Source organism: Furipterus horrens, unplaced genomic scaffold (genome assembly GCF_987537825.1).
Source record: "Furipterus horrens unplaced genomic scaffold, mFurHor1.1.pri manual_scaffold_11, whole genome shotgun sequence".
NCBI classification, from domain to species: domain Eukaryota; kingdom Metazoa; phylum Chordata; class Mammalia; order Chiroptera; family Furipteridae; genus Furipterus; species Furipterus horrens.
Genome location: NW_028327181.1, coordinates 32015614 through 32041270, shown reverse-complemented (window position 1 = coordinate 32041270; position 25657 = coordinate 32015614). Strand labels below are relative to the sequence as shown.

Genomic DNA, 25657 nt, shown 5'->3' with positions numbered 1-25657 from the left:
GCTTTGCCCTCTTAATACATGGTTCCCTGAACAAGTAGAAGAGCAATTTGTCCCTTTCAAATTCAAATACAGCAAAAGATACCATGACCTGCGTGGCTCAGTTGGTTGGGCATCATCCCACAAAGTAAAAGGTTGCCAGTTCAATTCCTGGCCAGGGCGCAGGGTTGGGTTGAGAGTTCAGCCCCCAATCAGCTGGGGCGTACAAGAGACCACCGAGAGATGCTTCTCCTACACATTGATTGTTTCTGTCCCCCTCTTTCTCCCTCCCTTCTCCTCTCTCTAAAAATAAATAAAATCTTTTTTTTTTAAATAAATAAAAATAGAAAAAATAAAATTCAAGTAAAGCAGAGGAAAGCTCTAACGGTAACCCCTGGGCAGAGGCTGTACGTGGATGAGATTAGGGTTTACGTTCACCAAGACCCTGCAACCTCGGCCCAAGGAAAGCAACACATACGTCAGAAATGGCTGCTCTCTCTGAAAAGGAGGCCACGGGGGCCTGGCGACGCAGAGCTACACGGCTCCATTCTTACGGCCTCCAAAAAAGCAGGAAGCAACACCAACTGGAAGACATTCCTCTTCAAACAGGGGCCATGAAGAAAGCACAGATGTATCCAATGTCACCTCACTGGGCCGTTACACTTAATGAACCGAAAGATCAGAAGGCAGACAACAAACTGAAAAATACAAACGCACACTCAATCTATCTCGTATCACCAAGGACTGATCTCAAACATACGAAGAGATCCTGGAAATCAATAAAAAAACGACTACAAATCTAACGGAAAAAGGGCAAATGGCATGAACAGACATGTCACAAAAATATATATAAAAAGGAAACTAAAGCAGGTTAAAAGCTGTCCAAAATCACACACAGGAAGAAAAGTGCAGATCGGAACTTCAGTGAGCCCTACTTCTTCCCCAGCACACGGGCCGTGGACAGGCGCCGCTCCAGGCTGTGGCAGTGAGGGCGAAGCTCGAGGCCTCTGCTGCAGCTGGTCTCAGTGCCACCTTCGCCGGACACACATCAGTGCACAACCCTGACCACGGGCCTGCCTCTGTGGGCCTTTATTCTATAACACAGGACGACAACTAACAAGCATAATAACAGCGCGGGAAAACGTGCCCAGTGCTCTGCAAACAATGAACAGGTCAGGGTCAGCAGACTGGGACTGACAGCAGAGGGTCCTTGGGATAGACCTCTACGGAGGAGGGCCATCTGAGCAGACGTGGAGGAGGTGAGGGAGCAGGCAGGAACTGTATCTTCAGGAACGGCATTTTAGGCAGAGGAAATAGCAAGTGCAAACCGCTTCCAGTAGGAATGTTCCCTGGCATTTAATTTGAGAGAAGTGACGATGCATATTAAAGGGCCCAAAGCAGAGGAACAGCATGGCCTGACCTGTCTTAACGGGATCAGTGTGGCTCTCTGTGCTGAGAACCAGGGCAGCAGCGCAGGCAGCAAGGCCCACAGGGGACCGATGGGCTCCGATGGGGCCGCGGAGGGAAGCAGCAGCTCAGCGGAAAGCCCGGGTGTACCCTGAAGGTGGAGCCAGCAGGAGGGCCGGACAGACTGACAGAAGCACGAAACAAACATGGAATCGGTGATGACTCCAAGTGTTTGAACTGAGCAACCGGACACTGAAAACAGCTGGATCTGGCTGGTGGCGGCGAAGATCGAGAGTTAATCTGGGAGGCATCACGTTCGCTGTGTGAGAGCAGGTTGAGCGACCCACTGACCCAGCAAGTCTGCTCCTGGGGTCTGTCCCACACATCCACCTACGCGTGTACCAGCTCACGTACTCAGGGTTCTAGACTGCGTCCCTGTGATGGCAGAAGATCAGAAGCAACTGGGACAAGAAACAACTACAGCTAAAAAAGGCCTATTCATTTCACTTTCCTTCTCAAAAACCTACCACGGGGCTTCCCATTGCTCAGAACTCAGCCCAAATTCCTTTTCCAAGCGCTACAGACTCTGACACAAACTTGCTTCTCCAAACGCGAGCCAGCACACGGCACCCGAGCACCACCCTGTCTCATCTCCGCTTTGGGCCATCCCATCCTCGCACCCTGCACACAGTCGCACTGACCCGCTACGTGTGTGTCTCCCCTCTCCTCCTCAGGCTAAGCCCGTGACTTCAGAGCTTCCATCATGTGTGTTACATGCAAAAATGTCTTTCCTTACCTCCTCAACTGAAATCTCCTTACTAACTGTACCCATAAAAGTCAACTTCATATACCCTAACGCATATTTAGTATGTTTTATATTCAGAGGACTTTAAAAAACATACATTACAAGTGAACAAATGAATTGATTTTATACAGAGAAAAACCTCAACTTCTGATAGGATGCTCTACAGATGAAGGTCTGGACGATCTCGTACACACACCGGATTCCCGGCCCTTGGCCAACTGAAAACGCCAAAGCCCTGCTCTCCTCTCACCAGGGCCCTCCTCCCTCGTCCACCCCAGGCAAGCCCGTTACACCTGCAGGTCCGGAAAACAGACTTCCTGAACCGAATGCTTACCTTTAAGGGGAGGCCAGGTTCGTCCTCTGTGAAAGAGCTAGGACTGAGAAAAGGAGGTTATATAATTCAAATTTCTTAGACAACACACTTACCAAGAAAAGGACTTCACGTGCTCCTGAATCATGATCCAGGTCTGGCCGAAATCATCTGACTTCCACAGCTGCAAAGACCAAAGTGAGGAGACGTGGTCACGACGAAGGAACCACACACGGTCTGCCCGGCACTGCCAACGCCCCCCAAAACCCCCCCTTAAATAACATGCTGTCTGTGAAGACAGGCACCGCGACACCGAGGCCACTGGGTCGCCTCAGATGCAAACAGGGGCGCAGGGGAGAGCAGACCCGCACCGTTGCTCTCTCTCCCTGCTTACTAAGGTCTCGACAGAAACTGGAAGGAAAGATGACTGACTTGTCTTCTATCTATGGATCACCAGAAACTATGTTTTACTCAAGATCAGCCCTTGTATGATGGTAAAAACAAAAGGGCTATACTCAGTACTTCTCACCTAGGAAAGTGTCCTTAAAAGTGACAATGGCCATGGCGATTCAAGCTGAGTGGAGAGGACACTGCCTATGTACAGACTTGAAAAGCACCCAAGAGAATCAACTGGATGCACAGGGTATGGCTATGAATGATTAACTCGCCAAAGCCCCTAACTTCCAAAGACATTACCTGGGGGTCCCTCCGGCCCTGGCAGCCCTGAATGAAGAAGCAGTAGACCAAAAATAACAATAATCCGCCTACCCTGGTAAGCTGACCCCGCCCACACTTAGGTTACTCCCTGAGGCCTGTGAAGGTAACAGATCATGTTCTGGCTAAACAGCAAGCAAAGGAAAATGTTCCAAGGTAATTCTGAGCTAAGCCATTCAAAACAGATCATAAATTCAATCCTGCAGGACCTACAGGTTTCACATATTACGCCAGAGCAATAATCTTTTCTTTTTTAATCCTCGCCTGAGGACATGCTTATAGATTTCAGAAAGGAAGGGAGAGAAACCTCGATGTGAGAGATACATCAATCAGTTGCCTCTTGCATGCACCCCAACTGGGGACCAAACCTGCATTTAGGCATGTGCCCTGACCAGGAATTGAACCCCTGACCCTTTGGTTTATGGGACAACACTCTAACCAACTGAGCCACACCGGCCAGGGCTAGATAAATATTCTCGACTTGGCAAGTTTCAACCCCGAAATATAAATCCTACGGAGGCTCTCTCTCCCCATCTCTCACCTTTCCTTCAAATTTGGATTAAGGAGGAGAATGCACACACTGACATGTTACCCACATGCACACTGAGGACGAATATTAATGGTAATGGTAAATGCAAATAAACGGCAGGCAATGGCCGTACACTCCAGGCAGAGGAACAGAAAAGGTGCAACAGACACTGACCGAGGGCCCAGCGGGACGCAGACTCTGGCCCTCTCACCTGGCTCCCTGATTCAGTGCCAGAGCCTAACAGAGGTGCATCTGCACCAGAAAGGGCATCCTGTTCAACGAACAGAGCCTGCCAAGTGCCACATGCTGCTCTCCGGCTGGGACCCAGACTGACGGGGCCAGAGGATAGATTTTTCCTGAGCCGTGGAACATGGAATAGCCACGAAGGCTGAGCCTGAGGGAAGGAGGGAGGGGCTAGGGGAAGGTCAGGCTAAGGACACAACGTCCACACAGACAGAGCAGAACAGGAAACTCGGGGCGCCGCCTGCCTGTGTTCCGGAAGCTGTCTTACCTGCTTGTTGGGGTGAGACCTGTCATAGCCCAGGAGAAGGTTGGAGGCCTTACTGTGCAGAAGGAGATCAGCTGCCTGGAAGGGGATGGAGAAGCCCTGGACCCTGCTGCAGAAGTCAAACGTGATCCAGAGGTACCGGGCATAAGCGTCTACAAAGATGTACTGCAAGAGAGAAGAGGGGAGCTCAGGGCAGGGCCTGGCCAGAGCCACCCAAGCCCCTCACAGTGTCTGCGTGCACGTCCAGTGCAGGGCCACCCCGCGCAGTGAGGGGCCACCCCAATGTGAGGAGCCGGCCCGCGCAGTGAGGGGCCGGCCTGAGCAGTGAGGGGCCGGTCTGCACCGATGCGGGCCAGCGTGCGCCGTTTGGGGTCAGCCTGAGCCAGCGCAGGGCCAGGGGCCACCAGCGCCCACGCAGCGCTCTCACCATCTGGCGCGCCCCAGACAAGGCTCAGCGGAGGAGAGGCGGCAGGACGGGCTGGCAGGGAGCCACACGGGGTCCCATCTCACCAGGTACTGAAGCTGCAAAGCCTATTCTCTCTTCCAAATGGCTTAGCCATGCTCACTCCCTGGTGAGTCATTTGGTCACAATCGAAGGGTGGCCACTGAAAGCTGGGACACAGAGGTCCTGTTCTTCAGATTCACACCGACGGACTGCTTTCTACCTTCTGACATGCCCTTGCAGGAAAACCCCTAAAATCACAGCCCTCGAGGAAAGTGAGCTTCGCCCCTCGCCACTGCGCCAGGTGACAGGGAGCCCCGAGGACCAGGCTATCCCCAGGCCGGCAGCCTCAGGCCAAGGCAAAGATGAAGCAGCCCATCCAGCAAGGGCCTCACCTCTCGCTGCATCCCCACGGTCGAGGGAGACTAGGAACGAGTTTGGCTGGAGAAGGACCGCCAGTCTACAAGCTTCTGAGGGGGAAGGGTGGAGGGCGCGCAGTTTAACACGCGTGCACTTGGGGTGCCGTGGTGAGACACAAGGTCCTTCCTCTGCAGGAGCTGAGAACCTGCCGGGGGTGGGGGCAGTGCCCGAAGCTGACTGTGACTCACGGGAAAGTGAGACCCAGTGGGAACCACAGCTGGTCCCACAGAAGCAGAGACTTCAGACAGCCGTGGTGCAGGGGATCCGAAATGATGGGCAGGCGAGGTTGCCCAGGGAGAGCGTCCCAAGTCTGGTCTGAGTTTGGAACAAAGGGGGGACACAGAGCACAGGTGTGACATGAGCTCTAGCGGGCATGCGCGGGAGCTGAGAAACAAGGCTGACCAGCAAGGCGCCCGCAGGCAGCGGCGGCGCTGAGGTCAGAGGCCAGCCGCGCTCCCAGGGACACTGTGAACCAGAAACCAGGGCAGGGGGCCAATCGCGGAAGTCCTGGGCACCAACAATCCGGAGGGAGCCCCTAATGGATTCCACCTGACCCAGACCCCCCAGCACTGCGCGCTCTCAGTGCCAACAGCTTCGGGGTTCGCCAGCACTGGCGCTTGTTCGCATGTTGCTTTCACGTGTTTTGGCCCCTTTTCCTTTGCTCTCAACTGTAAAGTTCCCAGGGCGACTTCTGTGTGTTCTTCCTCTCGTGTTTCCTCCCCAGCATCTAACTCTGCTCCTCAAAGCCTCCTCCGGCTCCCTACAGCCTTCAAAGCAAAGCAAATGCCCGCCTCTTCAGACAGGAGCCCAGCTAATACCACGAAGGCTTCCACGCGACGGCCCACCCTGAGGAACGGTCACCACCTGCGCAGAAACCACACACCGGTGCCGTGACGCCTCTGCACACGTCTTTCTCCTTCCCGAGGGCTCCTGCCCACCCTGCCCCAGCCCCTGAAAGCGCGCCTGTGCTGGAAGCCACATCTGTCATCCGAAACACCCCGTGAAGCCGTCCCTTCCCTGCGCTAACCTCACCCAAGGCCTCCGCTCCGGCTGCCGGCAGGTTCCACTTCATCTCTCAGCCACGCACACAGGCACGTATTAAGAAGCCACAGAATGCCCCACTCTGCTTTTAGCTCCCACACGTTCCTGGCTGCAAGTCTACTCAAGGCCAACGCCACAGATTGGCCAGCAGAGCGGACCTACAGGGTGCTTTCCAAACTGAGCCATTTCAGGAGTGTCCTCACATACCCCGTCCACAAACACAAGAAATTCCAGAGGATCATCATCAATTAGCTGAATGCTGCTCCCTCTGAGCACGCAAACGCCGCTGGAAAGGTAACACGGTGAGCAGCAGGACTGACCTCCAGGCCAGCAGGTGAGACACTCCCCAGTCCGAGTGCAGAGAGCACAGTGCAGCCAGGGAGGAAGGGCAGAGAAGTGATGAGGGAGCACCTGGGAGGCAGGGGCAGGGAAAGAGCTGTCTCACCATGTCACCAAGGCCAGCGCTCGCTGCTGCGGAGTCGTGAGCCCTGACCGGCATGTGCTGTGGCCTTTCTAAAGAGCCTGACACGTTCGGACACCACCTGACTGTGCGATGCGGCCCATGGACAGCCAGGCAGCCCAGGCAGCGCCCCGGGTCAGTGGCAGCACTCGGGTGGAGAGGGAGAAGGCGGGACTGCAGGCTGAGGCAAACACAGAGCCCCCCTGCCCAGGACACACAACCACTCCATCACCATCACAAGGCAAAGTCACGGAGCGGAGCTGGTCACCTAACCAGCACCTGCTCTCCTGTCCCACGGGTACGCACCGCTCCAGCCTCCACGGGGCCCTTTTGTGACATCGCAACTTTGCTGAGCAGATGCTAACAGCCATTTCAACCACTTCAATCCACGCCCCTTGAGAGCCCACCTAACATTTCATACAGGTGGTCTGGCTGGGCCCAGTACCTTGATGTTGACAGCAAAGCCCCAGCCTTGTGTGGTTTTTCTCAGGAAGTGGTAGGTCTGGTGGAGCAAACTGCCTTCCAACGGACAAAAGCAGCAGTCACAGACAGAGTGATCAGCACAATAAGAGGCATCATGTCCATCCTGAGACGTCTGGGGAGGTGCCGCAGCCTTCTCGGGCGCATTAGACACTCCGCAGAGAAAGCGCCGCCTGCCCCGGGTCCAGGTCCGACTCCCACCGAGTTCTCCAAGAAGGCAGCCCCTCTTCACGCTCCACCCTGACTACAGAGCACACCCAGCTGGGCCCGAGGAGGCTGAGATGGCTTCTCTGCAAGGCAGGCCAGCTCGAGGCTGCACACACGCCCCTCCTTCTCAGCTCGCAGCACCCGAGGCCGACGGAGGTGCAGGAGGGAGAGGCGGCACTGCAAGGAAGGCTGCAGAGAGGCAGTGAGCTGGCTTCAAGGCTGCAGCTCAGGCAAGTGTTAGCTCTGGGACAGGGTTCAAAAGTGATACTAGCAGAGGCCAGGGGTTTAGAAAAAGTGCTTCTGTACCCCACTTCCCTGAAACCTGTGAGGGGTCCTTCCTAAAGCCCCAGGGGCCTGGCCCCTCCCCCAAGACTTCCCAGAGTCCAGCACTAACGGTTAATGCCCAACAGGTGGCCTTCAGGACCAAGCTCCCCCAGACAGTTCTCATTTGTCACTGCCTTTCAAGTGGCTAAACAGTTTGAGCGCAGCCTCTGCTAACAAACCACAGACACCAGAGAAGCCAGTCCTAGGGGGGGTCCCTTTGGGTCCCCCTCTCTTGTCCCTTTCTGGGTGAGCAAAGATGAACAGGTGCCCTTACCTCAGAAAGCTTTGCCACTAAGGAGTTTCCAGCATCCTTAAAAGTGGCCACCACACCCTGGAAATGAGCTAAGGACCACACATGGGGACGAGAGCAATCACGTACAACTCCCACGCCCCGCCCACGCTCCCTGCCTCCTTGGGGCCAGGGCACCTTCCTCCAGGTCAAACTGCGGGTTCTCTTGCAGAAACCAGACTGCCAGCCAGCTGGGAGAATGTACTGCCTGGTGTCCTTTCCTATGCCAGTCCCAGCTAGAGGGAGGAGGCCGCACATGCCTGCGCACGAGCAGACACATGCACACATGCACAGGCACACATGTGCATAGATGCGCACACTGCTGGTGCCAGGCAAGCCGAGAGCTCAGCAGCCGCTCTGGAAGACCTTGGTAAGACTGCAAGGTAAGTCCCAGGAGACTGGGGAACACATTTGCCACCCATGAGTCAAGTGATTTATTTGTTGGCAGATTCCCTGTGGTTCCGCCTTCCGCTGATTGTCCAGGAATCCTGCCTGGCCAGTGCCTAGCCTGCTCAGTTATGTATGGTTTCACCCCGAGAACGTCACAAACTCCCAGGTTCATAGAACCATCACTGGCACCAGTCATGCTACAAAGATGACAAAGCGCCACCTCCCAGCCCCTGAGTGGCACCGCCTTCCCAAAACATGGCCTGTGAAGTCACCCCGGTGGCAGAGCTGCCTCCTCACCCGCTTGTTGTCTACAGGGCTGTGGTAGAACTGGGCGATCACGGCTTCGCTGCCATTCCCCGCACCGAAGTTAAACTTCGCTGAAATCTTCTGAAATGACTTTCCGTAGTCGTAAGACACGTACACCTGGAACGTGGAGGAGGGGAGGACAAAGGAAGGAGCTGTGAGAGATGTGGCAGGAAGGTCTGTCCAGCATCCCCTCCTGGATCCTGAACGAGGTTTCCTCGTAGGTCCCTGGATGTGAAGAGGTGGCCCACAAAGGAGCAGCGGGGCACCTCCGGCTGTCCCCAGCACGTGGGGCGGACAGCGTGGGAACGGGCTGCCTACGGCTCCCAGGCCTCTCCACCCAGGAGACTTGCGAATGGAAACGATGATAACCTCCCCCCACTGCTGAGTTAAATGCTTAACAATTACATCCAGAGACAGAATGTGGAGAACGTGGGTGTCTGAGAGGAAAGGACTGAGGATTTGTTTTGCCATCTGTGGAAATGTCCCCAAAAGATAATCTAATTCCTTGTCCCTATGCTAGGAAGTTCTGTTCTTACAGCACTCCAGAAGACAGAAAAGAAAATCCTCGTGGGAGCCCTGCCCGCTGTGGCCCAGTTGCTTGAGCGCTGTCCCGCAAAGCAAAAGGTCGCTGGTTCATTCCTGGTCAGGGCACTTCCCTGCATTGCAGGTTCAGTCTCCAGTGGTGGGGTGTGTATGAGAGACAACCTACCAGTGTATCTCTCCCACATCGATGTTTCTCTCCCTCCCTTATGCTCTAAGAATAAAAAAAATCTTTTTTAAAAATCTGTGTGGGTCTCTACAGAGCAGCCAAGAGATAGAAAAGAAAGAACCAGGAGAGCACAGAGGTGAAAGACGTGGGTTGCAGTGCCCCTCCCCGTGGCCCTGCTTTCTTGTCCCGCACCCAGGGAACTGAGCAGGCAGACCTGCAGCAGGGCCCCTCCCCTGCCGACAGCCTCAGCCCCTGCTGCCTCTGGTTTCCGGCAACCCAGCGACCACGCCATAAAGCCTAAGCGGGCCAGGTACTGCCTGAGTGCTCGCCAGGGGCCAGGCACGGGACGGAGGCCTTCAAACAGGGGCCCAGGGAGCCGTCACCACAGCCCTCAGTGGCACACGCAATCACGAACATCATTTTCAGAGAAGACAACAGGGGCTGATGAGATTAGTCACCTGCCCAGGGGACTCAGCTAGGAAGTGGCACTGTGGGATCCCGGCCCAGCCTGCCTGCCTCCAAAGCCAACACTGCCAGGATGGAAGCTGTCCCACCTTTTGTGCATAGACTTTACTACCTGCGTAACAGGAAATATAATTAATACAATCAGAGGGTTACAACAAGCCTCACAGAAGACTACAGCATGAATAATAGCTTAGTTAGACTTGGGTAATCATTAAAGAAAGATGACAGATGAATTCCAACCAAAATGGAAACCACGAGACTAACCCCAGAAAGCGGCCTGCCTTCGCTTCCCACGGACCTGACAGCAGACCTGTTCTGAGGTTTTATGTACGCCAGGACTGTGCCAGGCACCAGACATCAAAGATGCGGCCTTCGGGCACAACGCGAGACAGTAAGTTCACATCAGGGAAACATTTTTCAGAACACAGAGCTGTTTTGCTTACAGTGCATCTCTGCATCTTTAGACACCCTGTGAGTGATTCTCCCCTCTGCCGCCCTCAGTACCTGGAAGGCAGCAGGTACTCAGCAAAGACTTCTGGAGTGAACCTGCACCACTATAAACCACAGAGCAAGTAAAGAGATGTGTTCCACAAGGAATAAAAGAGTGAAATAAAGGAGTCTGTAAGTGACAGAGGGAATAACTAGAGAGATGACAAACACGAAGCCTCAGGGACGTGAACAACCAGCCCAAGTTCAGCGGCAAGTGACAAAACGGCTGACGGTTCCTCCCAGTCCATGTCCAGCTGACTCTCCACCTTTGCGAGCACGTGAGCCTTCCAGGAGACCGCTCTTCTACGCAGTACGCTCCTCTGTTGAAGAGGAAGGTCAGCCGCAGGCCTGTAGGCCAGGCTGCAGAAGGACTGCGGAGAGCAAGTGGACAGACTGCCCCCCACTGAGCCCAGGGCCCTCCTGGGAGCAGCCACTCCCAGTAAAGCAAGAGCAGCCGCACTTCCAGCAGGCTCTCCCTCACCCTGCCCCCTAACCAAAGCCCATCTCTGTCGTTCGCTGCATGGAACGTAAGCGTGGGTACGGAAATGACACAGGATCTCGCATGGAGAATCCAATAAATAAAATAAACAGACAAAACAGCAACGGCCTCACAGACACAGAGAACCAATGGACAGCTGTCAGAGGCAGAGGGCTGGGGGTCTGGGTGAAAAGATCAAAGCAACTGAGAAGGGAAAACCTAATGGACAACAGCACGATGATTCTCAGAGGGTGAAGGGGGATAAATGGTGACGGAAGGAGGCCTGACTTGGGGTGGGGAACACACAACACAACATATAGGTGGTGTATTACAGAATCGTACCCCTGAGACCTATATGATTTTATTAGCCAATGTCACCCTGATACATTCAATAAAAATAAATGTTTTTAAAGAGTAAGCATGTACAGGTCCATCCTACACCTGAAGGCTCTCGCCAATTGCTCCTGAGCCTTCCTTCCTTCTCCAGGTTAAACAATTCCAACACAGTTTATCCCATCCTCAACATTCTTATTTCCATGTGATCAGCACAGACCCTAAGGTCAACGGCGAAGACTGAGCTCAGGGCTGGGCACAGCGACCCACCATCCTCCACTGGCCCCTGCCAGTGCCCAGACAATGCCGGGGGCCTCGTGGGCTCCACGCGGCACCCCCAGCGACACAGCTGCGCGTCTGTCTTTTCCCTATGGAGCAGCGATCTCACTCCCCGCCCTGGGGCAGCGGGAGATGTGGGCCAGCGCCCTGCACTTGGCTATCTTGTCTGCACTAATTAGTCCTCACTCACCTCCATATGACACTGCTCCCTAAGGAACAAAATGAAAAGGGAGACTTATAAACTGCCAAACGTGGCTACCTACAAAGGTAAGTCCTTCAAAGTGAATATTTTAAATTACTTCCCTGTACTTCAAAATCACGCCATGCTATTAGGGAGAAGGAAGAAAGGAGAGAGGAGAGGGGGTGGGGGACATGAAGGAAAAGGGCAGGGAAGAGGGCTCAAAAGGACAGAAAACATTTCATATCTGGCCCTATTCTAATTACCTCTGTGCCAGCACTCCTCAGACTGTAAAATGCCTATGAATCACCCGGCAGGACGCTGGTCCCAGTGCGGGTTCTGACTCAGGAAGTCCAGGTAAGACCCGACATTGTGCACATCTAACCAGCTCCCGGGAGGTACCCATGGTGCCAACCCACGTACTTCAGGAAGCAAGGTTCACAACTCCTGCCTCACCAACAGATGAGAAGGGCTTGGCCCATGGCCAGGCTGCCAGCGAAGGGCAGAGCCAGGATCCAGACCGGGCGCTGTGATTTCAGAGCCAGTGCTCAGCCGGCCACCATGCCCCGCAGCTGCCCAGGCTGCAGTGTGGCTGTGAGCACATACGGCAGGTTCTCGCTGCGTTCAGCACTGTTTCGGCACAGCCTTGATGTGATGCCCTGGGAACTTGCTTGTGTCCATTCGCCATCGTAAAACTGATTTCATTACACAGGGGAACAATTTTTAACATAATTCCTGTTGAGTTCAATTTTTCAGCTGTTTTAGACTTAAATAGGCATGTGGTTTCAAAACTGCAGTTAGTTTTCTTCTATCACACCAAGATTTTTCTCTACAGCTTATCTTAATGTGACCACTCTAGATTGGATCAAGCCTGGACCAAGGGAAGCACTAGTGCTCTATTGGCTGAGGGCAAACCTCCCTCGAGTGGGGAGGGGTGGGGGACGACATTGGAGACCAGCAACAGGTTCACACTTGTCTAAGCTATTCAGTTACACATGAGACAGTGTGGTGAGAGGTTGTGTGCCGCTCTATATTGTGAATCGTATTCAGAAGAGTAGTCCAAGTTCTTGTCCATATACCAGGGGTTAGCAAAATTTATTTTTTTATTTATATACATACTTATTTCCTTTCCTTCAGATCATGTATGCCTCTGCTATTTCTCATCGTAAGTGCCTAAACAACCCTGATTCATTTTGTTAGATCTGTGGCAGTTTCACCATTCCCAAAGGAAAAACATCAGCGCATTTGTCAGGCAAGCCTATTTTGCATATTTTAAAGTAAAACTTGGTGATCAACATAAGTCTTGGGCCCCTCACAAGGTGTGCAAGCAGTGTGTCGAGAGTTTACAGATGTGGACCAAGGGAACACGTGATAAATTGCCATTTGGTATACCTATGGTTTGGAGAGAGCCCAGAGATCATTCAAATGACTGTTACTTTTGTATAGTGAAAACGTCAGGATATAACAAGAAAAATAAATGTAAAATAGAGTATCCTAGTCTACCATCAGCTATACACCCAGTACCTTATTCAGCTGAAATCCCAGTGCCAGTTTTCACTGAACTACCCTCTTTTGAAAAACAGGAGTATGGTGAAGAACTAAGTGACAGCAACGATGAAGACTTTGAAATTGAAGATGACTCAGTTCATTAGGGATTTGATTAGCATGAGTTGAATGATTTGGCATGAAACTTGGGACTATCCAAAAAGGCTTCAGAACTCCTCGCACCAAGACTGCATGAGAAAAACTGGTTTGAAAAAGGAGTGAAGGCATCCTACTTTCAATCAAGAGAAAGTGCATTTCTGCAGTACGTCCAAAGTGACGGTGGCTTTGTGTATTGCCATAACATACACGGTTTAATGGAGGAATTGGGAATTCCAATCTATAACACAACCGAATGGCGACCACTCATCGACAGCTCAAAGCAGAGCTTGAAGTGTGTCCCCCTCCACAATGGCAATTTATTTGGTGCAGTCCCAGTTGGCCATTCAGTTTGTTTTCATGAAGAATATGAAGACATAAAGAGAGTCATTGATTTGTTGAAATATCTCAAGCACAACTGGATCATCTGTGTTGACCTTCAAATGGTCTGCTTCCTTTTTGGCCAACAATGTGGATACACCAAGTATCCCTGTTTTCTGTGTATGTGGGACAGCAGAGCTCGTGAGAAGCATTGGGTTGAATTGGCCTCCAAGATCTGATCTCAAATCTGGTGATCCAAACACTCTATATGAGCCACTTGTTCACAGGAAGAACATTCTATTCCCACCTCTGCACATAAAACTGGGTCTCATGAAGCAATTTGTTAAAGCTTTGCCAACTGAAGGAGACTGTTTCAAGTATCTCATTTCCTAGCCTGTCATTTGAAAAGATAAAATACCTTAATATGTATGTGTGGTAGCAGAACTTGACTACTTGTACACAATTTGACTTACAGTAATAACATACAGCCTTTATATGAATAAAATAACTCTAAATAAACAGTCTATTCAGGTAATTTTTTCTTTATTTTTCTTTGTATGTACATTTTGTATGATTTGGGGGACAAAAGGCAGGTATCCTGTACCTTAAAAAGTTGAGGTGATAGGGAAAAACTGGGGTCAATTTTTTATTCAAATGCCAAAAGTTAATCAAAAACAAGTGTCAGATCTAACTCAATGAAAATTGTGTTCCCCTGTGTTATACATCTTCTACTTCAAGTTGCAGAACTGACCAACAACATTAAATGAGGACCTACTTACTGGCCCTACTTCCCAGGCAACCCTGAGGGGCACCAACCACAGTGTCTTGCCACTCTGGGTACAAGGGCAGCAAGTCCTACCATCCCCAGCGCATCCCCTGGTTGACTCTGACTTGTGGTGGGCACTCTCTCTGGACAGCTCTCTGGCCATTTCTGTTGCGTCTGAGTACTTCACACAACAAGAGAGAACAGAAACAAAGAGGTGGGAAGGGTCAAGATAAATAGCACCTGTCGTTTCTTTTCATCTACCAGAACCACCCCAAATGAAGAGGGGTCCGCAGGAGTCAGCCTTCACAGAGTCACACTGGCTACAAGTCCATGAGGACACCATTCATTTTCTTCCTGATTTAATAGCAAACCCTCTGGATTCCAGCTTCCAGGCCCACCCTCTTTTCCACGCTGAACGTCCACGGGTGGGACCTCCTCCAACACTCCCGGTTCCTACTTTGCATGGGTTCCTTCCCTTCCAGACTGCTGATGGGCTTTACAATTGGTCCTCTTGAAAGAAAATGTGGCTGTTACCACTCTGACACCAGCAACCTCTGCCTGAGTCATCAGTTATTTTTGCACTAACTTTTCACATCAGAACATCACAGCAGCAGCAGCCAATTCTTCAGGGCAGCTGGTACACAGAGGGGAAATCTCTGCCATCTTATTTACTATCTCTAAGCATCACATTTCCTTTCCATTTAGTCATGCATATACATCACTCCAGAACAGTGTATTACTTCAAGTGTTTGATGGTTCCTCCTAGAAACACCCAAATGTTTTTACAGAAGAAGAGCTGGGTTTGGGCAGACTGGCAATATCAGGGTGGCCAACCATGCTGGTTCATCCAGGCTGCAGATGGTTCTGGGATATGGGACTTCCAGTGCTGAAACCCAGGCAAGCTGGTTGCCCTGGCAACTCTGAACCCTCTCAGACCAAGTATGTGATTGGGCCTTCATTCTCATTGGCTCCAACTCTCCCACAAACATGCTAAATGCCCTCATGCAAGTCACTTAATATCTCTAGCCTCCCGTTTGTCCAGCAAAATCACAAAATAATTGTTATGGTCTTTACCTTTCTGACAAAAAATATTATTGGGCAATTAATTTCTGAATGCATAAAAACCCTAAGGAGATCTTCTCAACAGAGTGGGGCACAGAGCCAACTCCTCTGCCTATGCACAGTGACTGGGCGGAGCACACGCAGGCACCTGCCGGCCCTCACAGGGCCGATGGGCACCCATAGGCTGCTGTCTGTGCTTGCAAACCCTGACCGTTTATAAACAGGCTAAAGTCTCTGTCCCAGAGAAGCCTAGTCCTGCTTCTGATCACAACCTCCCGACACCCCCCCACACACACACCGCCCCAGCATGGCTATCAGGTGCAGCAGCTTCCCACGTGCCACTGCTCAGCACCCGCCCTGGGCAGGGCTGTGCATTAGCATAGCTGGCACTTCTTTTGCCCTCCCCACAGGGAGCTTCCCCAAGTCAGTCACCTACCCCAGAGCACATCTAACTCAGAGACCAGACACAGAGGGACCTCCCAGAAATCAAAATCTAGACTCATGAATGACAACCGTGTCCTTAGGCTGATGTGACAGGAGGCTTCTTCCTCTGCCAGAGCCCAGACTAACCGAAGCTCCACAACATGCTTTTCTGTCCACAGCTTCTCCCTGTCTCCACGTCGGACCCTGACCCAATGCAGGGGCTGCTCCTCTTCCCTGCGAGGGGAAGACTGAAGCACAGGCCTAAGACCGAGGACCAAGGCCAGCTCTGGCCCTCATGTGTTTTACTTGGCTTACACATTGCATGTAAAAACTGCACGTTAGCTGCCAACTGGTAAGAATCAGCAGTTTTCACATAAAAATCTAGATCTCTGAGCTTCTCTCATAAAATAAGATGATCTGGCAACACTGAGCCCTGCTTCCCGCTGGGCAGCCAGAGCTGAGACCCAATGACAATGGGCGCCTCAGAGTATTTATTCTCCAGGTTGCCAAAATCCTCCACAATTCTTAGCATCTCTTGGACACTGAGACCAAGTAAAAATCTCCGTGTTCAAATTAAGATACAGGCAAATGTTTCTTGAAACTGTATCACTGTTAAGAGTGGAACAATGACACGCTGTCCCAGAGGGCCATGCACTTCAAGAAAAATGGAGAAGACTAGTGTTCTCTATGGAGGTAAAAACACTGTAAACCGGAGGCAGGGTCATCCCTGCCCATGACCCCTGGCCTCACACAGGCTTCAAGGACAGAGCCCTGGTCTTCTGAATATTGTATAAACTCACTGTGGAAATTAAGAATCCACCCTGACTGGCATGGATCCGTGGGTTGGAGTGTTGTCCTGCAAACCGAAAGGTCGCAGGTTTTGATTCCATTCAGGGCACGCCTGGGTTGGGGGTTCGTCCCCGGCTGGGGGTGTGCAGGAGACAACTAACTGATCGATGTTTCTCTCTCACATGGATGTTTCTCTCCCTCTCTTTCTTCCTCCCTCCCCCTCTCTCTAAAAATAATAAAATCTTTAAAAAAAAGAATCTGAGCAAATCTGACTCAACGATTCTCCCAGTTGTGAGGTGTCCGTGGAAATGGGATGCAGGGACCAACGTGCCCGCCAGGTTCTGTAGCAGGCAGGCAGCTCCACCCAGGAAGGTGCTTCCAGCACTTTGCTGAGCAGATGCAACCCTCCAGCTCAAACCCTATCACGTCACACGGGTCTGCTGGCCCCTGACGGTACAACCCTGTGCTCAGCAAGGAGGTGGCACTTACCATCTCCTAGATTCTCCTCTCTGTTATGTAACCCATCCCTTCCGCTCCCCAGCGACACCCCTGTCGGATCACAGAGGGCAGGGGGTGGCACAGAGGTCCACCCAGAGAGAGGCCGGTACTTACGTCACTGCTCTTGGGCTTTGCCAGCGCTAGGCTGTCACGGGCTAAGGCCACAATCACGTTGCTTTTCTCTCCTGCCCAGTGCACCACCATCTGGTTGTGGGAATCATTCAGACTAACCTACAAGAGAGAAAACCAACACAGAAATGAGGACCCATGATGAGGGATGGCCATAAACATTCTTACGCAAGACTCTCTCTCCTCCCTTGTCACTCAGAAGTGACAAAGAGGCTTAAATCTGGAGCACAGGGTGAGGGTGGCCTACGTTTCCCATTATACAGATTCCACCAGACCCAACCTCCCTAAGAAGAAGCACTAGCTCGCTGCTATTTAAAAATCTAACAGGACTGCAAAAAGCCTTCTCGGGAATGTCACTGGCACAGCCGGTCACTCTGCCTTCTCTTGTCCCCCGTGAAATCAATCTCCGGTTCCTCTCGCCCTCACGCAACATGTGGTGCGCGCACTCCCACACGGAAACATCTTCCCGTTCAAGAAAGCGCACAGGCCAAAGAGACCACACGGGCTCCCGTCTCTTTCAAACGAGGCTTCCTCTGGCCTCCAGGTGACAGCCCTCAACGAGTTCGAGCGAACAGGAGAAAACTAATGAAAGAGCAGCTTCGTTCGGTTAGCTTGGAAGTGTCCCAGGCAAGGAAATATGTCTAGGACTCCAGAGACACCACCTGTGGGTTTTTGTTAGCAGTCTTCCCCATGCTTCTGAATTCTGCAAACCAGGAAAATAAAAATAAATCAGAAAGGCCGGCAGGAGATCGGCCACTTCTTTTCCCGCCGGGTAAGGATAAAACCAGCCGCCGCGTCAGACGTGACTCCCGTCCTCGACTCCGGCCCGGGCTGCCCCGCAGCCGGTGCGAACCCAGGTGTGCAGCGGCCGCTCCAGCCCCTGGGGCGTGAGAGGTGCCCGAGCCCCGGCCCCCGCCCCGCCCTGGCGTTCTCCCCCCCCCCCCGAGAGCTGCCTCGGGGAGCCTGGAGTCGCAGGGAGCGGAACGCAAGGCGAGGAGCCGGGCCCCTGAGGAGAGCCCCGCACGCACTCCGTCCTCATGACCGGGGCGTGCTTCCCGCGCCGCGCGTCTGGGCTCCGTGCGCTGCGTGCCGCGCCCCTCAGCGACGGGCCGCCCTCTGCCGTCACTGCCGGCGTGTAACGAAAGGGCATTCTCACGCCGAAAGTGGAGGAAACACAGCCTTTTAGGTACTTCTCGCTTACGAAGAACCACATTACTCTCGTTTTTCCCGTGTCACTGGCCCCGGAGGACAGGCTGGCACCCAGAGCCCCCGGCGCGAGAACCACCGGGGACCCCACGGGCAGCGCCGCTAAGAGCTGGTGCCGGCGTCCAAGGCCAGGACGGAGCCCCGGAGTCAGCAGCACGGGGCGCTGCCTGCTGCGCGCGCCCCGAAGGAAGCCAAGCTCCCGGGCTCTGAGCGGCCGCCCAGCCCGGCCCGTGACAGCCGCGAAGGGCCAGGCGCGCGCTCGGCCTTCCGGCTGCTTCCCGTCAGGGCTCTGCGGCAGCCACCCCCGCCCGGCCCGCCGCCCCTGACTCTCCCAGCACTTCCTGAGGTGCCCTCAGATCCCACAAGGGGGAGAGGAAGACACCCGTGCCGCACCCTTGGCGGGCACAGGGACCGCAGAGCTAATCCTTACCGATCTGCTCTGGGTCTGCTTTGATCCAGGATCCGAACTCTCAGAAAATATTTGAAATGAGACCTTTCTAAAGAAAAAATCCTTGGTGTTTTTTAGGAAGATGGGTCAGTTCTAAAATGTTCCATGTCAGATAAATCCAGGCAAGCATCAACAGAGAAGTCTAAATAAAAAAACATAACTACCCAGTGAGTCCACTTCTGGGGATTTATCTGAAGAAAGAATATCCTCACCCCTCTGTTCATTGCAGAATTACTTATTTAAAGATTTTTATTTCTTTATTTTTAGAGGGAGGGGAAGTGGGAAAGAGAGGGAGAGAAACATGGATGCCAGAGAGAAATATCAATCAGCTGCCTCTCGTGCACCCCCACTGGGGAACAAACCCGCAACCCAGGCATGTGCCCTGACCGGGAATTGAATCAGCGACCTTAAAGCTTGTGGCACTACACCCAACCACGCCACGCTGGTCAGGGCTGCAGCCTTACTTACAGTAGCCAAGGTATGGAAGCAGCAGACGCGTGACTAGAACAGTTGCAGTGCATACGTACAATGGAATGCGACTCGGCCATGAAAAGAATGAAATCTTACTGGATGGACCTAGAGAGTGTTGTGCTGAGTGAAACATCACTCAGAGTGCAATGGGGTACAGAGCAAGGGTCCCCCAAAATAGGAAAAAAGCCCCACAGGGTTGGGGGGAGGGGGATGCAGATACAACTGTTGAAGATATTTTGCATAACGATGGCACATTCAAGTTGTGCTGCCGCCCCAAGCAAAAGGCTTACAAGACTTTCAGAGCATCCAGTGATTCACGCATGACTCAGCCCAGGGAGCTTACACAGTGCTTCACAGAGGCAGGGACTAACTAAAGATGGCAGCTGAAAGAAGGTAAAAAATATGGGGGACCTGACAAAAGCAGCACACTGTAGGAGGGGCTGGATATGAGGTCACGTAGGAAGTTCTGGGTCAGCATTTAAAACAAGGGTGGGCAGAGAGAGAGACAGAGAGAGAGAGAGAGAGAGAGAGAAAGATACGGCCATGAGATCTGAGAGAGGAAGCAAGCAGCCGTGCAGTCTGTACTGAAGCATTCTGCCATGAGGGCCGGTGTGTAAGGTAGAGGCCACGCCGGCCAGGAGTTGGGATTCTGCCACACAGCCTGGGGTAGTGAGGAAGGCGGCCATGTGGGCTGAGGCAAAGGTGGAAGGAGAGAGCTGATGGAGCTGTGCAGGAACCTGCCTAACCTTGCACAGATGTGTGGGAGGTGCCTGGAATGCTGGGCTACAGACCTCAGCTTCTCTGAAGGACGTACACAGAAGCCACTCTCTTGGGACATGTGCCTCCCTGGGACTCCACCATGAGCCAGTGCAATATGGCACCTTCCCCGAACCACTACATGGAGGCGGAGGACAATGTACCCCAGATCCTGAAGGAGAGAGCCCTGCGAGAGGATGGAAACCCACAGGTGTACCTTCCAGAGGGACTGGAGGACTGTTTGCACAGCTGGCTTAAAAACAGATAAGGATATGGGGAACTCCTGGGCGTGGTTTTGGCTTCTAGCCTGTTGGCGAGCAAGGGAAGTGCTGGGTTTTGTGGGAGGACAGGGCTCTAAGCAGGAGTGCTCCCAGCACCCCCCAAGGCTGGAATCCTAGAAATAAAAACCTGTTTCCTTCAACACTAATTGTTGGGTCGTGCATCAAGGCGCCGCATGGACAGGCCCTGGTTTGTTCAGTTACAAAAGAAAGACAAATATCATATGATTTCACTTATATGTGGAATCTAAAGAACAGAATAAATGAACAAACAAAACTGAAAGACTCATAGAGAGAGAACTGATGGTTGTCCGCAGGGGGATGCTGGGACTCTGGGTGAAAGAGGTGAAGGGAGTAAGAAGTACAGTGTGGCAGTTACAGAACAGTCACAGGGATGTAAAGTCCAGCACAGGGAACACAGCCGATGATATTGCGGTAACTATTGTGAGAAACGCTCACAATAAAAACTGGGACACAGGACTTGAGCAGTAAAGCGAGGCCTTTATTCACGAGTCTGCAGAGCCGGGCGCACCCTCATAGCCAGGAGAATGTGCGCCCCAAGTAGACAAAGGAACCTGGTTTTATAGTCTTAGCTTCCCCACCCTAACGCAACTAGTTTCCCCTCCCCTCTCCTCCTTCCCCGTTTCTCCATGACTGGATACTCCGGAGGTACAATCTAACGCGTTCATCTAAATGCCCCTATTGTGATTTGTGAATATGCTAATGTTATCCACTCCCTTCTCAGAGATCCTTTAATTACATTTGCCCTTAAGACCCTTCAATTACATTTGCCTTTTGTTACCAATGACTTTGCTACTGGTTTGGGAGTCACTATGACCTTGTTTCTAACAATTTCCCCCTGTCTCTTTTGGAAAATTGACTACTCAAACCATTCTATTTATTCCTCCAAATTTAAGGAGGATTTCTTGACTTTCTTCCTCATGGTTAGGATTCCCTTTGGTCTCTCGGAGGAGGAGATTATGAAAAGTTGCTGCATCTGTTTAGTTAGTGCAGTCTCAATTAGTCTTTGAACTAAACCTCTAATGCATGGAATACAGCAGCCTAAAGCTGTGAGGACCCCTGTTACCACTATGAGGGATACCAGAGCTGATGAGATTATTCCTTTCCAGTTGCCAAACCAATTTTCTAACCATTCTGTTATGGGATTGTCAATACCTGAGTTTTCTGCTAGCTTATTTGCTAAGGTAGTTAGTCCCTGCAGAGCCTTAGTGATAGATTCATCAGGGGCTGTATTATTAGGGATAAAGGTGCAACACTGCCCCCCAAGCATTACACATACACCTCCCTTTTCTGCCAGCATCATATCCAGTACCATCCTGTTCTCCCAAGCCACTCAACTGGTGGCATTTAATAAATAAATCAACAGAAGAGCACTGACTCAAACACTGCTGCTATTTGATTTCTAGCTTTAAACTCATTTGGAACTCCTCTGGGGACCCCAATTGCGTCAATATAGATATGAGGATCAAAGGATCCACCAGGCACCACTGACCTCTTTTCCCTAACAGGGGCAGTCTAGTCTGGACCAGTTTTGGAAATGCTAGGGTAAATGGGATAGCCAATTGAACCAGGGCACAGGTTCCACTCCACCTGTCAGGTAGGATTTTCCAGAGACTCCTTTGCCCACAATACCACCAGACAGCTGCTCTGGGGACTTGGAGGGGAATATAGTCGCCGGCCCCACTGTGAAGGTGGCTCGCATTTCTGGTATGAGTGCATGTTCGGAGTTCTTCTGCAGGGGTACCTGAATTCGCTTCCCACCTAGAGAGGCAAGAAGAGTAATTCATGGGCCCCACTGAGTATGAAGGGAGGAATTGAGTCCCATTTCTCCTTATAGAGGGAAGAGGAGAGACAAGCTTCTGCAAGTCCCATTTCCCCATGCATTCTCATCCTGGTAGAGAGCGAGCATACAGGCCATTCCCGAGCAGTCAGAGTCCCAGCCTAGTGGAAATGGTACGACCTGTGCCTGGGGTCTCCCTGTGGTACAAGCATAACAGTTGCTTTTATTCAGGGAATTAACAGCAAATTTGACCCATTCTACCCAAGCATTTGCGTCTCCGTACCCAGTCTCTATCTCTAAGGTTTGTCTGAGATCTAATACCTTAAAAACTTTTACCTTGGCTGGATTATTCTGGAGTCTTTTCTGAGGTGTAGCTGAGAGAAGTTAGATTTTCTAGGGAAGGAGTAGCTGTCACTAAGTGAAGACCTAGCCACCCTACTGGATTTATGTCAGATACATTAGCTTTTAGGCCATAAACTCTGGCAGCCACATGGGGTTCCTGACTTAAGGTCTGTGGCTGGTTCAGTGTCAGAAGAAGAGGGTTGCACTGGAGAGGCTGGCAGTTTGGGGAAGGAGCTCCTTGGTGAAAGTTATTTTAAGCAAAAGAGAGACCAGTTTAAAGTGAAGCCCACTGACCAACCCATACTTCGCCAACCCAACCACTTAGTTCAGCCAAACTGTTGAGTCTCAGGAGGCAGCAATGCAGATGGGCTTCTTAAGTGAGGCTTCTATGTACAGACAATCACTCAGGTAATGAGATTATAGGCTTATATCCTATGAAAACAGAAAGAACACACACATGTTTATTCACACAACACAATTCACAAACCAATTTCTAAATTTGCAAGACTGTCTTATTGGGAAGACATCCAGTTGCAAGGCATTTGACATTCTTCTTGCCTGTAAATTAAGCATTATTGATAATGTCACAGACCTGGTTTAACTTTTGAATGAAAACAAACTTTTAATTAAAATAAACTTTATAGACACAGCTGCACTAGTTTATAGTCTACCACTGATCATTGTGATTTTCCTCAAATCACGATTTTTCTCCTTAAGATTACCCTCCTTGTTATTAAAGGGACTGCATTAAGTCCAGTTTTAATTTAGCCTGTTCATTTGCATAAACACAACAAGAGCAGTGATTGACCACATAAGATTTTTTAAGTCTGCTTTGCTGGAACTTATACAAAGACTCTTCAGGTTGACCTTCAGTCTGCCCCCTGGGCAAGAAGCTGAGCCACACACCTGCCATCTGGCCTTGCCTGTAAAACCCATGCTTTCCCAAATCCTTTGGGTTTTCCATTGTGCCTTAAGTTTCTTCCTAGCCATTTATTAGGGAAGCAATCTTCGTTTTTTTCCCTAGAAAGATTGCCATGGACCGCACAACCAGCCAAGGTGCCAGGCCTTTCCCTCATGGGCTTTCATTAGCCTAAGCATGCCTCCTTCAGGCATGACATTCCAGTCAAAGCCTCGGCTGACATAACCACCATTAGCAACTGTCTTTTTAGTTTTATGCAAAGAAACCTAATGTAATTACTTACTTCTTTAAATTGCCAAGTTCTGGAGGGATCAGGTAGGGAGAAAAATATACAGTGTGAAGGAAAATTCTTGTCCTTCTAATATTCCCTAAAATTGCATTTCCATGCCTTATACTTTCTTTTGTTCACTTTCCTACATGTGAAGTTTTTTTAATTTTCTCTGGGAAACCTCAATTTTCCTTTCAGATTATATGGCCAGTACCAATACAGAGAATTCCAGACCCTTCCTAGGCCTCAGAGAATTCTAGGTCTCCAACAGCTAAATGCCAAACCAATACAGGGAATTCCAAATGACCTTTCATAGGTCCCCAATGGCTTAATGCCAATACAGAGGTACAGTAACCATACAATTAGACCACAAGTAGTTGAGGTTTCCCTTTTCCCAGGTTTAAAAACTTTCACAACCTTTCTATACATTTTTATGACTTTCCAAAGACTTTCTGCAACATTCACAAACTTTCCATATATTTACCCATTCAGATTTAACCATAACCCATTTCCAATTCTTTTCCACACTGTAAAGGACTCTACCCAAACTCAGTATTTAGCAGCTAAAATTTCCCTAGATTTGTAGATATTCTGCAGTTTTCTGAAGCTTAGACCTTGCAAACACCTGTCATGCAGCAATGACTTGAATGTTTAGACATATACCATTTTGCAAACAAAGCACATCACCTTAAGAGCATACCTAACCCACCATTTTGCCCACTTCAAAGATGGCGGCAGCATTACATGCAGCATCTTTGAAGTCGGTGGCACCCATAAGTACCACCCACAAGATGGTGGCAAACCCACGTGACTTATCCACCATGGTGGAGCACTCACGTGGCTTACCCTAAATGGCAGTATACCTATGAGGCTTAGTGTCCAAATCACAACCTTCATGCAGGCTCTGGAGGGAGAGACCCATTTCTCCTCCTGCAGAGGTGGAGTCATTGGCTTTGCAGTCACTTCAGAGGCCATAACCAAAAGGCGTGCTGAGAGGGAAGTCCCTTGAATCTGCAGACGGGTGGGCACTGCAGAAGCCACGCTCACCTGCAGAGGGGGCTGCGCCCCAGGAGCCTCCGATGCTGCCGCGGGAGCCGCCCCTACCTGTGGAAGGGGTGGTGCCATGGGAGGCGCCTTTACCTGGGCGCAGTTTGGCACCAAAACAGTTCCTTTGTCTGCCAGATTTAGAGAGTTAAAGAGGGCTACTTCCTCATTCTTCTCCTCTCTTCTAACATACACTTTCTGAGCTTCCCTGAAGAGTTTTTCAGTTGCTTTAATTGGCCCATTCACTTACTTTTTGCAATCTCTTACAAATATTTGGCCAGTTTCTGTTACAATGGTGACTTTTAAGAGTCCCTGTCCCACAGCATTCTCTGGATTTAGACCAGAATACTTTCTCATTTTGTCCCTGAGCTTCTGCAGGGATCTGATGGAGCTGTATTTCGAATGCCTTGGAGACATTCTGTGCATGGGGAACAGACTCCTTGATTTCCCTGATGACGAAGCTCCTAAGGTCTTTCATTTGAGCCCTAGCCTCCGGCCTGTTATCCCAATCAGGGTCTATACTGGGAAACTTCTGTTAGGCCGGGACAGTTTCCTGACCGGGGGGGGGGGATGTTCCCTTTCCCATATCCTCATAGCAGCCCATCTGATCACTCCCTTCTCTTCCCCACTGAAGATGTCTAGTATAGACATTAATTCTGTCCACATGTATATGCTGGGTCCGGGGAACTGGTCTAGTTGTTCCACCAGTCCAAGGGGGTCCTTTACCAAGCGCTTCATATTGCGTTTGAAGTTTCTAACTTCAGTGCTTGTTGAAGGAGCATTTGACATATCTAATATGTCCTGGACCCATGGAGACTTCCCTAAGGGGAAACCGGCTGCTCTGAGGGAATGGGGAAGTTCTTTAGGTCTTGCTTACATTGTTTCAATTCCTTTCTTAATTTAGATAAGTTGCCACCAGCGCCGTAGGTGTCATGGGGGCGGATACTGGTGGGGTA

At 51.1% G+C, this 25657-nt stretch overlaps 1 protein-coding gene across 1 annotated transcript in view; it reads right to left on the bottom strand.

The window, feature by feature from the left end:
• Positions 1 to 25657, bottom strand: part of SORL1 (sortilin related receptor 1) — a 169156-nt gene that overhangs the window by 123626 nt on the left and 19873 nt on the right. Inside the window, exons 2-5 of the mRNA XM_090257292.1 lie at positions 17154 to 17270; positions 8600 to 8725; positions 4253 to 4414; positions 2615 to 2682 (exon numbers count right to left, since the gene is read on the bottom strand). Coding sequence (XP_090113418.1) covers positions 2615 to 2682; positions 4253 to 4414; positions 8600 to 8725; positions 17154 to 17270 — 473 coding nt within the window. The remainder of the gene's footprint in view (positions 1 to 2614; positions 2683 to 4252; positions 4415 to 8599; positions 8726 to 17153; positions 17271 to 25657) is intronic.